At 40.6% G+C, this 16,751-nt stretch overlaps 1 protein-coding gene across 1 annotated transcript in view; it reads right to left on the bottom strand.

Annotated features, from left to right (window-relative positions):
• The window catches only part of LOC136863150 (endothelin-converting enzyme 2), a 539,501-nt gene that overhangs the window by 78,097 nt on the left and 444,653 nt on the right, over window positions 1-16,751 (bottom strand). Inside the window, exons 9-10 of the mRNA XM_067139494.2 lie at window positions 11,095-11,222; window positions 9,246-9,344 (exon numbers count right to left, since the gene is read on the bottom strand). Coding sequence (XP_066995595.1) covers window positions 9,246-9,344; window positions 11,095-11,222 — 227 coding nt within the window. The remainder of the gene's footprint in view (window positions 1-9,245; window positions 9,345-11,094; window positions 11,223-16,751) is intronic.

The raw sequence follows: 16,751 nt of genomic DNA, 5'->3' as shown, positions 1-16,751 counted from the left end.
CATTACGTTGCACTGACACAGATAGGTCTTATGGTAACGATGGGTTTAGGAAAGGGCTAGGAGTGTGAACGAAGTGGCCATGGCCTTATTAAGGTACAGCCACAGCCAGCACTTGCCTACTGTGAAAAAGAAGAATTAATCAGATGTGATTAAAATCCTCGATCCAGCTAGGAATCAAACAAAGGACCCTCTGAAACAAAGTCCTCAACACTGACCATTCAACCAAGGAGTCTGGCACTTTATATGCGGCACTATCGGATGTAAAATAAACTCTTTGACCGTTCTCGAAATTGACAGACAGACAAACAGACAGACAGACAGACAGACGCATGACATGAGGACATCTTTCATGAATAGGGAAACATAAGACTCTCCATGCAGCTTCAGAACTACTAATATACCAGGTGTATGCATAAGTTTTTGCCAGTTTTTGTGGTAAAGAAAACAGGTAATTTTCAAGTAAAATTCATTTTTTGTTTATTCAAAATATTGGCAATCAGCTTCTACACACTTTGCCCATCTTCAGGTAAGTTATGAATACCATGCCAGAAAAACTGCTTGTCTTTTGCGGCAAACCATTTGTCGAACCATTTTCCAACTTCCTCGAAATTGCTAAAGTGCTACTCTGCGAGTGCGTACCCCACTGATGCAAAGAGGTGATTGTCAGATGGGGCCAGGTCGGGAAAGTTCAGCGGGCGTGGAAGGTGGTCCCATTCACGCGATTTCAAGGTGTCTTTCACTAGTTTTGCTGTGTGAGACGGCGCATTGTCGGGTAGCAAAATCACTCTGTCATGTCTTCTGGCCCATTCTGGTTGTCTTTCGATCAATGCGTGATTTAAATTAATCATTTGTTGGCAACAGCGTTGTGCATTGATGGTTTTGCCGGGCTTGCTCGTCTTTGCACTTTTGTGGTCTACCAGAGCGTGCACTGTCTTTCAGATTGAAATCACCACGTTTAAATTGTCAAAACCATATCTCGCATGTTCTAATTGACGGAGCATGTTCACCATATGTTTCTACCAGCAAACGATGACTTTCCACAGTCTTTTTCTTTTGATTAAATATGAAAAGCAACACAATGTTCTTTTTCAGGCACAAACGTCCACATGATCACTGAATGATACAACACAGACAATAGCGTTTGGCAGACTCAACTTGTGTGTGTTGGTAGGTTAATGTCAGGCAAATAAACTGACGTATGTGTCAAATTCATATGCTGCGTACTGTTCGCTGGTGCCATCTCTTAGTGAAACCGGAAAATACTTACGCATACACCTGGTAGCACCCTGCCTCATACAACATTTTAAATTTTTTTAATTTATGATAAATATGGTTCCAGAGAGCAAGAGCTCTGTCAAGAGGAACAATACATAGATAATCAAAACAATGGTAGATTAAGGTCTAAGGTCTAAAAGTGAAAGAGTAATAATAGTGGTTTTACGTAAGTTTTGAGTATCACTATTTACCTAATGGAGAGGATTACATTAAGTAAGTGGATTATTATCAAAGTAACAATACAGGAGGAACAACGTTTTCAACTTTTAAGATGACTTTGGGAATAAAAATATAAGAGAAATAACTGTTACACATTCATGGTGCCTAAGAGGTACTTCTTAAGCTTATTATGAAATGGCATAATTTTAGAGATGATTGCTATATTGTCAGGAACACTTATATTCAGATATAAGTAAGTGTTGCACTCCCTTAGGGTCAAACCTTGCTGTATAATTTATTTTGTATATATATTTTTTTTTTTGCCTCGTCTTATATGAATGGATGTCAGTGACTTTAGGTAATTCAGAGTTGGTAAACATTTTATTATGCAAGACTTTGTGAATAAGAAGTGATGCATTTAATGAGATTAATTGCTTAAGTGGTAATATACTGGTTGCAGAGTACATTTTATTTTGAGAATATAGTTGATGGAATCCATACATAAATCTAATAACCCTGTTTTGTAAGACCTCCAAAGTATTTAAGTTATTTTGGGTTGTTTTGCCCCAAATGAAACACAAGTAAAAAAGTTGAGATTGTATCATTGTGAAATAAATTAGATGAAGAGTGTCAATTCAATGTAGGTACTTAATCTTGCCAATGATACCAACCAAGACAGAGATTTTATTTTTTAAGTTTAATATATGAGGTGCCCAGGAGAAAGCACTATCAATTATTAGTCCAAGATGTTTAACTTCTTTAAACCATTGCAACTTCGAAGTGCCAAATAATATATTTGTAGTTGCATTTAGGTAATTTTTTGGTTTATGGAACATCATACAGACAGTTTTTTAGTAATTGGCTGTTAGGAGATTTTTTCTCAGCCATTCATCTAAGACATGACAGTCATGCTGGTTGTCTGCTGAAGTATCATCTGCCAGAAGTGATATTTTACCCTTAAAAGAGCACAGGGCTATGCCATTAATAAATATGAGAAACAAAATTGGACCCAATATGGAACCTTGTGGTACACCAAAGGTGATATTTTGTGGTTTACTTTTATTCATGCCAATCTGAACATATTGTTGTTGATTTGATAAGAAATCCTTAAACCAGGACAGTGGGGTACTCTCACACCTACCTTTTCCAGTTTGTATATCATAAGTTTGTGGCTAAGAGTATCAAAAGCCTTCCTTAAATCAATAAACAACCCAGCAGTCTTGTAACATTTATCAATATAATTTTGAAGTTCAATTATAATATCCATTATGGTAGGATTCACCCCAGCCTTTTCTCTGAAGCTATATTGAAGTCTGGAAAAATAATTGCATTTTTTGAGGTAACTAATAAGCCCGACTTTAACAAGTTTCTAAGATTTTAGATAATTCAGGTGGTACTGAGATGGGTCGGCAGTTTCCCGAGTCGGATCTATCATTCTGTTCATGTATAGGAACCACTCTAGATATATTTAATGAATCAGGGACGATTCCTTTTGCCAAAGAGCAGTTAATAAATTCAGATGTTGGACCAGAGAGTGCATGATTACAGACTTTGAGAAGTTTACTGGAAATACCATCACTAGCAACTGAGCAAGCATGTTTGAGGGAACTGATAACTGCAGACATGTCTTCTGGAGAACATGGTTCGAAGAAAAGGGAATTAGGATGATTGTTGATTGTAGCAGTATGTTCAGGGCGAGGAACAATATTTGAAGGTAGTGTGGCAGGGACCGAGATAAAATAATTATTCAGGGCATTGCAAATGTCACTTTCATCTTCAAAACATTCATTCTCTATCTTGATACGAGCAATATTGATTGTTGATTTTGAAGGTTTACCAAGGACTTCATTTATGAATTGCCAGGTGTGTTTAGTGTTGTGTAGATTGTTTTTAAATTGATTATCATAATACGACTTCTTGAGAGTCCTTTTCAGGGTTGCAACTCTTTTGCAGTAACTTTTATATTCCTCTTTAATTGTGTGGATGATTATTTTATTTACTGTAGAGAAGTGCTTTATGGCTGCAGAGTGATGCAAGTTCTGGTGTGCACCATGCATTCAGAATGGAGTTTGTATTTCGATCATGAAATTTTCTAACTGTTGATGCATAGTCATAACTTCATCCCACTAGTTCTCTAAGCCAAACACTGCTTGGTTACTGTCCTTGTTAACATATTTGCAGATAAACGTTATCAACCTTACACCATTACATAGTTCAACTTTAATATGGGCCTTAAAGGTTTGGGACAAGACAGGATTGTACAGCACCATCCACAGATTATCAAGGTCTACTCCATTTATATTAACTGTAAATGTGCCATCAGAATGAGATCGTCTGCTGCAGTGGAGCTAACCATCATCTGCGGTTTGAGCATCCTTGGTTAGTGGACATGGGTATCCCTTGCTACAAGAGCCGCCAATGGTGAACTTCTGTTCAGATTTCCACACAGCCCGTGAATCATCATAGATTTTCTGACTTCTGTATTGGGGATCTCAGCGCTTATGACACTGCTGATCTGGGTAGTCATGGCTCTGTCTTGAAGCCAAAGTAAGATGTGAGAGAGTGGCAAACCGCACGTCTGCCACTCCACAGTGTACATGTAACACCTACTAAGGCCAATAATAGATCCTTTAGTCAAGAAAATGATAATTTTTTTAATGTTTATATGAAATACCCAAGCAATAATGTCATGCCTGTCTTGCGGCTTTTCTCTGACATTTAATACCTCTTGTATCTTGGTCCACTTTAGGTTACATGTAAATGTAATGAACTGATCAGGACGACCATACTGACATAAATGTCATAGTATCCTGAGTCCACTCGTGCATGTGCAGGAAAATTTGAAGAAAGCATAACCTCTCGCCAAGATCAGAAACTTGTCTCATCCCCTTTGCACATAGTGCTCCGCAGGTGTATGCAATTTTCCGACTGCAATTTACTTTGGTTGTGTCTGATGAAATCCAGTCTTTCTCTTTCTATCTTGGTGTACATATCAACCAAACACTGATTAAGGAGACTGCAATAGATTAAGATGTAAACATTGATGCTAACAAGGTGAAAATCTTTACGTTTTGCAGAGAACTTTGCTCCATGTCTTCAGAAGAAAATCTCGACCGTTCACAAGGAAGACTTCTACAAAAATGAGGGTTTGAATTTAAGAATGCATTACCGTTGGAGCTGTAGTGCTACGCTCATTCGTCACCAGGTGGCTCGCTGTGTGCCGGCACAGTGCTCCAAGCGGGAACTGACGACAATATTACTCTACAATTAAGATGTTCTATCACACCGTGTGTGCATGAGAAGTGACAGAGAGGACATCAGATGAATCAGGGATGTAAGTGATAGAAGAAATAAAATGTAATGAAAGACACCAGGATAGAATAGAACAGAGCTGAAGAATGGAAAGAAAGTATGTGGAGAAAACCAGAAGATGATAATGATGTAAGACGGTGGTGGGGGAGGGAGCATAACCGATGTACACACATTATGAAAGTATGACTTAAGACATAACACATAGCTTGGAATGAACTATCTGGTGTTCATGAACGTACAAATTCTGTTCGTTGTTTGTTTTACGTCGCACCGACACAGATAGGTCTTATGGCAACGATGGGAGAGGAGAGGCTTGGGAATGTGAAGGAAGCGGCCGTGGTCTTAATTAAGGTACAGCCCCAGCATTTGCCTGGTGTGAAAATGGGAAACCACGGAAAACCATCTTCACGGCTGCCGACAGTGGGGTTCGAACACACTATCTCCCGGATCGTACGAATTCTTGCAGTCAACTTTCTGTCCAATAGCAGTAACTATGTCATTACTCTAATCTGTATTGCGGTCGTATTTGAATCTCAATAAAGATTTTGTTTTCCACAGGATCAATTATTTATTTTCATTGTATCTCCTAACAGCTTTTTGATTTACTTCAGGATTTTTTTTAGTGTATTTACTAACAGCCTCTCTATTAGCATCATATTTCTTTCAATATTTTTACAGAATCCCTATGTTTTTTAATCATAATTCTATCGATGAATCTAGCGTGGCAATTTGTTTCTCTTTGCTTTTCGTTGGAAGATGGAACTTTTGAATTACACTGACTGACAGAGCAAATGCAACACCAAGAAGGAGTGGTCAGAACTTTATGCCAATTGCAGGGTAGACTGACGTCACTGAGGTATGCTCATGATGTGAAATGCGCCGCTGTGCTGCACACGTAGCGAACGATAAATGGGACACGGCGTTGGTGAATGGCCCACTTCGTACCGTGATTTCTCAGCCGACAGTCATTGTAGAACGTGTTGTCGTGTGCCACAGGACACATGCATAGCTAAGAATGCCAGGCCGCCATCAACGGAGGCATTTCCAGCAGACAGACGACTTTACGAGGGGTATGGTGATCGGGCTGAGAAGGGCAGGTTGGTCGCTTCGTCAAATCGCAGCCGATACCCATAGGGATGTGTCCACGGTGCAGCGCCTGTGGCGAAGATGGTTGGCGCAGGGACATGTGGCACGTGCGAGGGGTCCAGGCGCAGCCTGAGTGACGTCAGCACGCGAGGATCGGCGCATCCGCCGCCAAGCAGTGGCAGCCCCGCACGCCACATCAACCGCCATTCTTTAGCATGTGCAAGACACCCTGGCTGTTCCAATATCGACCAGAATAATTTCCCGTCGATTGGCTGAAGGAGGCCTGCACTCCCGGCGTCCGCTCAGAAGACTACCATTGACTCCACAGCATAGACGTGCACGCCTGGCATGGTGCCGGGCTAGAGCGACTTGGATGAGGGAATGGCGGAACGTCGTGTTCTCCGATGAGTCACGCTTCTGTTCTGTCAGTGATAGTCACCGCAGAAGAGTGTGGCATTGGCGTGGAGAAAGGTCAAATCCGGCAGTAACTGTGGAGCGCCCTACCGTTAGACAACGCGGCATCATGGTTTGGGGCGCTATTGCGTATGATTCCACGTCACCTCTAGTGCGTATTCAAGGCACGTTAAATGCCCACCGCTACGTGCAGCATGTGCTGCGGCCGGTGGCACTCCCGTACCTTCAGGGGCTGCCCAATGCTCTGTTTCAGCAGGATAATGCCCGCCCACACACTGCTCGCATCTCCCAACAGGCTCTACGAGGTGTACAGATGCTTCCGTGGCCAGCGTACTCTCCGGATCTCTCACCAATCGAACACGTGTGGGATCTCATTGGACGCCATTTGCAAACTCTGCCCCAGCCTCGTACGGACGACCAACTGTGGCAAATGGTTGACAGAGAATGGAGAACCATCCCTCAGGACACCATCCGCACTCTTACTGACTCTGTACCTCGACGTGTTTCTGCGTGCATCGCCGCTCGCGGTGGTCCTACATCCTACTGAGTCGATGCCGTGCGCATTGTGTAACCTGCATATCGGTTTGAAATAAACATCAATTATTCGTCCGTGCCGTCTCTGTTTTTTCCCCAACTTTCATCCCTTTCGAACCACTCCTTCTTGGTGTTGCATTTGCTCTGTCAGTCAGTGTATTTTTCGAGTAAGAGGAAGAATTTAGATAATCATCAGGCAAAACAGAAAGACACTTGTTTTAGGAAGAGGATGATAATCAGTGAAAGGAAATTCATTGTCGTTTTTGTCATTGGCAGAGCCCTGAGCAAAAAAAAAACTTGCAGGGCTGATTACATTAAGCGATGTAAGGACAGGGCTAGCGATAAGAGGTGGTTGTTTACGAGAAGGGACACAATGAAGAGTATGTGGTACAAAATGCGATGACATCAGAGACCAGAACACTTAAAATGTAACATGGCCCTTCCCTCAACAGGCTCTTCAATCTGTATTATCTTCCCTTTACGATGCACCACTAGATGGTGAGGCTATATTTCACCAGCTCGCCACAATTTCACAGAGGATGGTGCATGAGGTGGGAAGGGACAGGTAAGCCTGGTACTCAATTATGATTCTGTACATGTTTCCACGCGGCATCTTAGTAAAGAATTGACACCATTGCCGTTTGTTACAAATGTGCTGTACGTCACTAACCCGTACCCAAGGCGCCAGCGAGTCAGTGCTGTACATTAAGAAGGATAGTGAATAGAAAAAAACAGGACCCATCTCCCTTCATAGGTAAAATGTGGTGAGGTATCATTATGCCACCAATAGCAATGAGCTCCATACCTAATGAATCCCCTTATGGAAACGGAAAACAGTGTCAACTATGAGAGGCAGGAAGTACAGTATACAGGAGCTGTAGGTAAACAGAAAGGAAAACCTGGTAGAACAACTATAACATTGTGACCAAAATGAGTCTGAAAAGGTGGAAAGTATTAAGAACAAAAGAAAAGAAGATAAGATGTATATGACAAATACTTCAATGAGATGTATGAAGCAGTATGAAGCCTGTATGATAGAATGCAGAAGCACATCTGATCATACTGCTGTAAATGAGACAGCTGCATACAGAAGCTCATCGGTGCTTTTCTAGGTATAGAAGATAGATATGGAAAAGAAAAGGAAAAATAGAGAGTCAACTCAGAGTAACAGGAACCACCGTGTACAAAAACAGGAGCTCTAAGAAAGCCTGGTAGAACAACTATAGTTTTGTGACCAAAATGAGTCTGAAAAGGTGGAAAGTATTAAGAGGAAAAGATACAAGACATAAAAGAAAAGAAGATACGTATGACAAATTAAAGGTTAGTTCAATGAACAGTATAAAGCTGTCTGATAGAATGCAGAAGCACATCTGATCATATTGCTATAAATGAGACAGCAGCACAAAGAAGCACATTTGATTGTGTTGCTGTACGTGAGACAACTGACAGTGAGCATCGTGAATATCTCTCACAGAATATCTCCTTCCTGCAATCTTTCTGGACACTTTATGCAATCTGCCCAAGTGGAAGTTGCAATGCTTGCAATCACCTTGTTTGTGAGTCCATCAACATCTGCTCTCCAGCACTTTGGATAGCAGTAGCAGTGTGGTGCCAATATCTTGAAAGCGGTTGGTTTTAGGGCCTTAAAACATGGTTTTCAGTGTCCCAAAGGCACTCAACTAGATTTTCTCATTGTATAATAAGACTTAAAATGAGCTTTGTACCATCACAGAACAACAAATTCATTTTTGCCTATACTAGGCCATGCTATTGTAGTAAAGGGCCTAAATCTAGGGCAGGAGATGAATTTTGGAAAATCCTTTCTTAGTGCACCTCTAGGGCTAAAGATGTTCCTAATTTCAGCTTTCTAGGTGTTTTGGACCTGGACACTTTGTGATCAGTGTGTGGTATATGGCTTTTATATAATATATACATATCAAGCCGCCTCTGTGGTGTAGTGGTTAGTGTGATTAGCTGCCGACCCTGGAGGCCCGAGTTCGATTCCTGGCTCTGCCATGAAATATGGAAAGTGGTACAAGGCCTGAAACGGGTTCTCTCAGTGTCGGAAGGTCAACTGAGTAGAGGGGGTTCAATTTCCACCTCAGCCATCCTCAAAGTGGTGTTCCGTGGTTTCCCACTTCTCCTCCAGGCAAATGCCAGGATGGTACCTAACTTAAGGCCACGGCTGCTTCCTTCCCTATTCCTTATCTATCCCTTCCAATCTTCCCATCCCCCCACAAGGCCACTGTTCAGCATAGGAGCTGAGGCCACCTGGGCAAGGTACTGATCCCCTTCCCAGTTGTATACCCCGACCCAAAGTCTCACACGCCAGGACACTGCTCTAGCGGTGGTAGAGGTAGGATCCCTCGCTGAGTCCGAGGAAAAAACCAACCCTGGAGGGTAATTGGATTAAGTTACAAAATTTAAAAGTACCTACAAAATAAACAATTTCACTCTTTACTTACCTTCTTGAGGGCAAATAGTTGAAGTTCCTTCCCAAACCACGTTGCTTTGTCCAAGCTATTCCGCACAGCTTCTTGTATATTATTGAATATCTCTCCAACCTGTGGGTGAGGGAATAAACAATTACACAATTCAAGCTCTGCTTGTTATAAAGCATAACAAAATAATTCAGTATTTATTTATTTATTTATTTATTTATCATATGACCGGGCGAGTTGGCCGTGCGCGTAGAGGCGCGCGGCTGTGAGCTTGCATCCGGGAGATAGTAGGTTCGAATCCCACTATCGGCAGCCCTGAAGATGGTTTTCCGTGGTTTCCCATTTTCACACCAGGCAAATGCTGGGGCTGTACCTTAATTAAGGCCACGGCCGCTTCCTTCCAACTCCTAGGCCTTTCCTCTCCCATCGTCGCCATAAGACCTATCTGTGTCGGTGCGACGTAAAGCCCCTGGCAAAAAAAAAAATTTGTCATATGGCTTTTGATGCCGGGAGTGTCTGAGGACATGTTCAGCTTGCCTGGTACAAGCCATGGGCAACCTGCACGTCTGAATGTAGTATGATGATGATGATGATGATATAGGTGTTGATGTCCAATAACGGACCATTTATATTGGTGATGAAGATGATGACGACGATGTTTGGAGAGGGTGAAACCCCATGTCAGCATATAGCCCACTCCTATTGATTAACACCAAGGGTCTGCTCAAGGCTTAATGTCCCCATCCAATGGACAAATCTCTATCAACAAGGTCAGTGTCCTCACTCTATATGAAGACTGCAGAGGGGTTTTGAACTGAATCCAGGCTTTTGGCACACAATCTAGTGATTAGAAATTGTACCACCTCCCCTACTCCACTGGCCGACATTCTGTCCCAGAGCATATAGATTTGACGCCTTAACGACCAGAAGGAATACAAAATAATAATAGCTTTTAAGAGCTTACTACTGGTGTCTCTGAGAACCGCAGAAATAATTAGAACATAAAACTATTACTACTACTAATACTACCGGGCGAGTTGGCCATGCGGTTAGGGGTGCGCAGTTGTGAGCTTGCATTTGGGAGATAGTGGGTTCGAATTCCACTGTCAGCAGCCCTGAAGATGGTTTTCCACGGTTTCCCATTTTCACACCAGGCAAATGATGGGGCTGTACTTCAATTAAGGCCACGGCTGCATCCTTCCAACTCCTAATCATTTCCTATCCTATCGTTGCCATAAGACTTACTTGTGTTGGTGTGACGTAAAGCCACTAGAAAAAACCTACAGTCAGTCAGTCAGTCAGTCAGTAATAACCCACAAGAATAAACAAGAGTTTACACTACTGAAACATAAGTTAATATTCCTTATCTTTGATACTACAGTATATGGTAAAACATCCTGCAGAAGTTTCTATTCATGTTTCTCCTTCAATCAAAGAGAGCAAACAACAACTTAAGAAAAAATACAAGACTAAAACAATATTGTTATTGGTTTAACGTCCAACTAATTACTTTTACAGTTTTCAGAAATGCTCAGGTGCCGGAATGTTGTCCCACAGGAGTTATTTTATGAGCCAGTGAATCTACAGACAGGAGGCTGGCGTGATGTAGCACCATAAAATACCACTGGATTAAGCTGGGATCAAACCTGCCAACTTGAGCTCAGGAGGCCTTTCCTCTACTGCCTGAGCTACTCAGCCCTGCACGTGACTAAGAAATTAAAAACTTATCAAGGGAGAGAGAACAGGATTAAGAATGCACAGCGTGAGCCTCGTGCAAAAAAAGAAGCAACAGGATATTTCTCTACATTAATAAACTTTTGAGATATACATTTCAATAGAAATAATAGAATTCCAAACCTCAATATTTACTTACTTTCGCCTTGCTGGATTCTCGTTCTGTACTGCTCAGTGCTTCACTGCTGAGGGCTGCCAATGCAAATCCCATATATTTTTGTACAGTTTCAATGCACATCTCCCACCTCTGAAGAGGCTCTCTCACACCTGTATACAACATTTGTATTTGTTATTCAACCTTCAAAACTTCAACACCTTCAAAAAAGTGAACATCAACAGCAAGTAAACTTAATTCAAAATAATTCTTATAATATAAATTCAATTTCTGCTCCACGAGGCTATGTGCATGGTCTCAAAGAGATGTGTCAAGACAAAGGCAGGCAATTCAAATTGGTCTGGATTAGAAATAGGCAATTGGACAGTCACCTTCTCTGTTTGTCGTCAGAATCGATGAAATTCACAAGGAAGTAAAGGTAAGGCTCCTACATGGCACGAAGGCATGGTTGTTTGCAGATGACATTGTGATCATTGGAAGTTTAGACTCAGCTGAATATATGGAATAAGATCTCAGAATAAGTAGAGAGGAAAGTAAAACACTGGTCAGGACAAGGAGAGACAGGAAGGGAAGCAGTTGAAAGTTTTAAGAATTTGGGAATTATGGGGACTATTAAGAGAAAATACATCAGACAATGCAACAAGCAAATGGATTTTTACCAAGGCATCAGAGATTTGGTATGGAAGGAAGACATCCCAATTAATCATAAGAAAACCCTTCATAAGGCTTATTTTGAGCTGGTATTGTTTTTGTTTTTTTGTTTTTTTACTAAGACTTGCAAGACTTGGACCATAACCTCCAGCGAGGACACCACAATCCAGGCAGCAGAAATGAAGTTCCTCAGAAGTATGAACATTGAAATAAGTGAATCACATGGAAGCTGGATATAGAAGAACAAGGTATCCCCTAAAGTGGTTTGGGCATGTGAAAAGAATGGAAGAGGGGAGAATCCCAAGGGAGACATGGAGCAGAGACTGGAGAGGAAGGGGCCGAGAGGAAAACCGAGAAGAAGACATGTGGAGGTGGAGAGAATATTTAGAGAGGAGTGGTGGAAGGAGGGCAAAAAACTGGATAGGAATGATACAAGAAAAATTTGAAGATTTGGGATAAAACAGGCTAAATTTCACACTTCCATAAATATCAACACCATTAACTTAATACGTATATAAGTACATATGAATCTAATTAATCTATTTAATCAAAAGTATCCAGACACTTGTGATAGTACATATATCACACCCCCAAATTATATGTAGAAGTTAGAGATATTATTGTCAGTATTCGATTTATTATTATTATTATTATTATTTTTATCATTATTATTATCATCAGTATTTCATTTGTATATTTTGCCATTTATATTGGTAAGCTGGAAGATATCCACATATGTAGGTATGAGTAATTTGTTTTGCACGAGTGGGAAAACATTGCTTTAATAACTCTGGTAATTTGGTTGAGTCATGTGGATACCCCAGTGTTTGTTGTGATGTACTTGTGTCGGGATATTCAATGAGTCATGTATATATCCCAGCCTGATGAGATGAGCTTGTTGTTGTATTAGGAAGTTCGTTGACTCATCCGAGGCAAACCCCAGAGTTTGTTTATCTCTTGGGAGCAAGGTCTTGACAAGAGGATCACTCATGATTGGCGGGCAAGCACCAATCCAGACGTATCATCTGAGAGGAGGGGGATGTTGATGTCTATATAGGTTGATCATACGGCGGCAAACGAGTACATTGTAAAGGAACGAGAAGGAAGACAACTACAACCTATCACTACGGAAGAGACCCACAACTGACACTGTACGGGAAGGAAGTGGTGCTGATACACGGTACTGGAGTGACACGGCTGCAATGGACTGGACTTCAAACGTTCGTGGAGCGTAGTCTTGTTATGTTCGTGGAAAGTGGCTGATTGTGGAGAGTGCTTGCGCATTAAGTATTGTAGCACTTGTGGCGGCCTAGCATTATATGTTGGTGAAAGCTATCTCAGACTTTCCATAATTTATGTTGAGGATCGACAGACGTGTGTGTATATATCTTTACAACAAGTGTTAAAATATGTGAACACAGTAGTACAAGGTACAGTATCTGTGTGATGTGATAACTGCCGATTATGAGAATCGGTAAGTCGAATTGATATAGAGACAGTGAAGGGTATTTATCTTCATACATGTACTTTGTTCATCGGACTATCTACAAATGGTAGCTTAGTTCTCGCTTTCGTTTTCCCACGGTTTTCATTATTGTTATTGTTGTAAATATGGAGTCTTCCAGCAATATTTTATGTGTGTATTATATGTATAATGTTGTATGTTGATGAGGTGCTCATGCACGGAATTTGTTCAGAATATGGTTAGCTATTTTAGAATCAGTGTTATTGATGAACCTAGGTGCAGTTCCTACCTAATTAGTCGTTTTCAGGAGGTTAGGTAAGGCCTGCAGCAGATGTACCAGTACGCAGCATTATGTACACGCCCTGGGATATACAGTTTATCATGCTCTTATCTAAATTCGAGGGATCCATTCTGGTGAACTCTGGTGCCCATACTACGGACATTTCAGTTAATTATGCTTATTAATTTTATTAAGTTTTTGAATAAAAATATTTATATATTTTTATTCATGATTTTATTTATTATATTCATCAACTTGTTACACGCTTACACAAAACTGTAAATAGATTGTTCCTCTGACCCACTTTCCAGTAGCTGGCCCACACATTGCCTATGTGACAGTTTTGTCACGGAGATTTACTCTGAACATCTCTAGAGAAATGCTAGCGAATTCTTTGAAAAGAACTGTAGTTAGGTAGTTTTCACGATGTAGGTCATTGGAATCTAGAGTAAAGTTGATGTAGTTCATCCCAAAGTTGTTCTATGGGATTCAGGTCAGAAATCTGTGCTCATCACTCCATTTCTGTAACCCTACTATCAACAAACCTATCTTGTGCTGTATATACTTTGCTTTATGAAAAGGAATAATGTTGAAGCGTCTTCTACCACAAAGACCAAATAACTGGTCAAAATGCCCTTGAACTCTTCTACATTTGAGACTTCCATTTAATATTACAAGAGGACCAAGGCCATTTCATAAAATATACCCCTACCCCTCTTAAAATTTCTCAGTTGGCAATATGCTGCAACATGGTATAAGGCAATTCATCACTTCAAATTACATATTCCAGTTTCCACTGTCAAGTGATATCACAATTAACACCACTTTACGTGGTACTTAATGTTCACAAGGGAAATGTTTGACTGGTTGGGAACTGATCAACCATGGAATGTTAACTCTCTACGCACAGTCATGATGTTGGTTGGACATTCAGCAGCAGTGTACATTTCATGGGCGACTCTTTCACACAAAGTAGGGCAATTTTCATGAGCCACCTTTCATAATGTTCAAGGTTCCTGTTTGTCATTAAATAAGGCCTATTTAACTTTTGTTTTGTTATGGTAATGCTTTCATGTTTCCATTTCAGAAACATGTCACTAACAGACTACTTGAGCAATGTAAGTAGGATTAAATTATCCCTAGCAACCAATAACTAGTCCACGTTCAAAGTCACTGACTTACACATTTAGCTAATACTTATTAATAAACAAAAAGCCCACACAAACACCCCCACACACCAGTCTGATGCCTATTATATTGTTACAAACAAACAAAACAAACCAACCATTGCATATGCAGCCCAGATGATTACTGCCCAAATAGATGACATCCAGATCTGGAGTGCCATTTGGCCACCATGGCAACATTCTCAGCTGTATTGTCTTTCTTCAATCAATCAATCAATACTGATCTGCATTCAAGGCAGTCGCCCAGGTGGCAGATTCCCTATCTGTTGTTTTCCTAGCCTTTTCCGAAATGATTTCAAAGAAATTGGAAATTTATTGAACATCTCCCTTGGTAAGTTATTCCAATCCCTGACTCCCCTTCTTATAAATGAATATTTGCCCCAGTTTGTCCTCTTGAATTCCAACTTTATCTTCATATTGTGATCTTTCCTACTTTTATAGACGCCATTCAAACCTATTCGTCTACTAATGTCATTCCACGCCATCTCTCCGCTGACAGCTCGGAACATACCACTTAGTCGAGCAGCTCTTCTTCTTTCTCTCAATTCTTCCCAACCCAAACATTGCAACATTTTTGTAACGCTACTCTTTTGTCGGAAATCACCCAGAACAAATCGAGCTGCTTTTCTTTGGATTTTTTCCAGTTCTTGAATCAGGTAATCCTGGTGAGGGTCCCATACACTGGAACCATGCTCTAGTTGGGGTCTTACCAGAGACTTATATGCACTCTCCTTTACATCCTTACTACAACCCCTAAACACCCTCATAACCATGTGCAGAGATCGGTACCCTTTATTTACAATCCCATTTATGTGATTACCCCAGTGAAGATCTTTCCTTATATTAACACCTAGATACTTACAATGATCCCCAAAAGGAACTTTCACCCCATCAACGCAGTAATTAAAACTGAGAGGACTTTTCCTATTTGTGAAACTCACAACCTGACTTTTAGCCCCGTTTATCAACATACCATTGCCTGCTGTCCATCTCACAATATTTTCGAGGTCACGTTGCAGTTGCTGACAATCTTGTAACTTATTTATCACTCTATAGATAATAACATCATCCGCAAAAAGCCTTACCTCCGATTCCACTCCTTTACTCATATCATTTATATATATAAGAAAACATAAAGGTCCGATAATACTGTCTTGAGTAATTCCCGTCTTAATTATTACAGGGTCAGACAAAGCTTCACCTACTCTAACTCTCTGAGATCTATTTTCTAGAAATATAGCAACCCATTCAGTCACTCTTTTGTCTAGTCCAATTGCACTCATTTTTGCCAGTAGTCTCCCATGATCCACCCTATCAAATGCTTTAGACATGTCAATCGCGATACAGTCCATTTGACCTCCAGAATCCAAGATATCTGCTATATCTTGCTGGAATCCTACAAGTTGAGCTTCAGTGGAATAACCTTTCCTAAAACCGAATTGCCTTCTATCGAACCAGTTATTAATTTCACAAACATGTCTAATATAATCAGAAAGAATGCCTTCCCAAAGCTTACATACAATGCATGTCAAACTTACTGGCCTGTAATTTTCAGCTTTATGTCTATCACCCTTTCCTTTATACACAGGAGCTACTATAGCAACTCTCCATTCATCTGGTATAGCTCCTTCGGTCAAACAATAATCAAATAAGTACTTCAGATATGGTACTATATCCCAACCCATTGTCTTTAGTATATCCCCAGAAATCTGATCAATTCCGGCTGCTTTTTTAGTTTTCAACTTTTGTATCTTATTGTAAATGTCATTGTTATCATATGTAAATTTTATTACTTCTTTGGCCTTAGTCTCTTCCTCTATCTCGACATTACCCTTGTAACTAACAATCTTTACATACTGCTGACTGAATACTTCTGCCTTTTGAAGATCCTCACATACACACTCCCCTTGTTCATTAATTATTCCTGGAATGTCCTTCTTGGAACCTGTTTCTGCCTTAAAATACCTATACATACCCTTCCATTTTTCACTAAAATTTGTATGACTGCCAATTATGCTTGCCATCATGTTATCCTTAGCTGCCTTCTTTGCTAGATTCAATTTTCTAGTAAGTTCCTTCAATTTCTCCTTACTTCCAC

This window comes from Anabrus simplex, chromosome 2, assembly GCF_040414725.1.
Source record: "Anabrus simplex isolate iqAnaSimp1 chromosome 2, ASM4041472v1, whole genome shotgun sequence".
In the NCBI taxonomy this organism is placed as follows: domain Eukaryota; kingdom Metazoa; phylum Arthropoda; class Insecta; order Orthoptera; family Tettigoniidae; genus Anabrus; species Anabrus simplex.
This window is presented reverse-complemented; position numbering and strand designations above follow the sequence as displayed.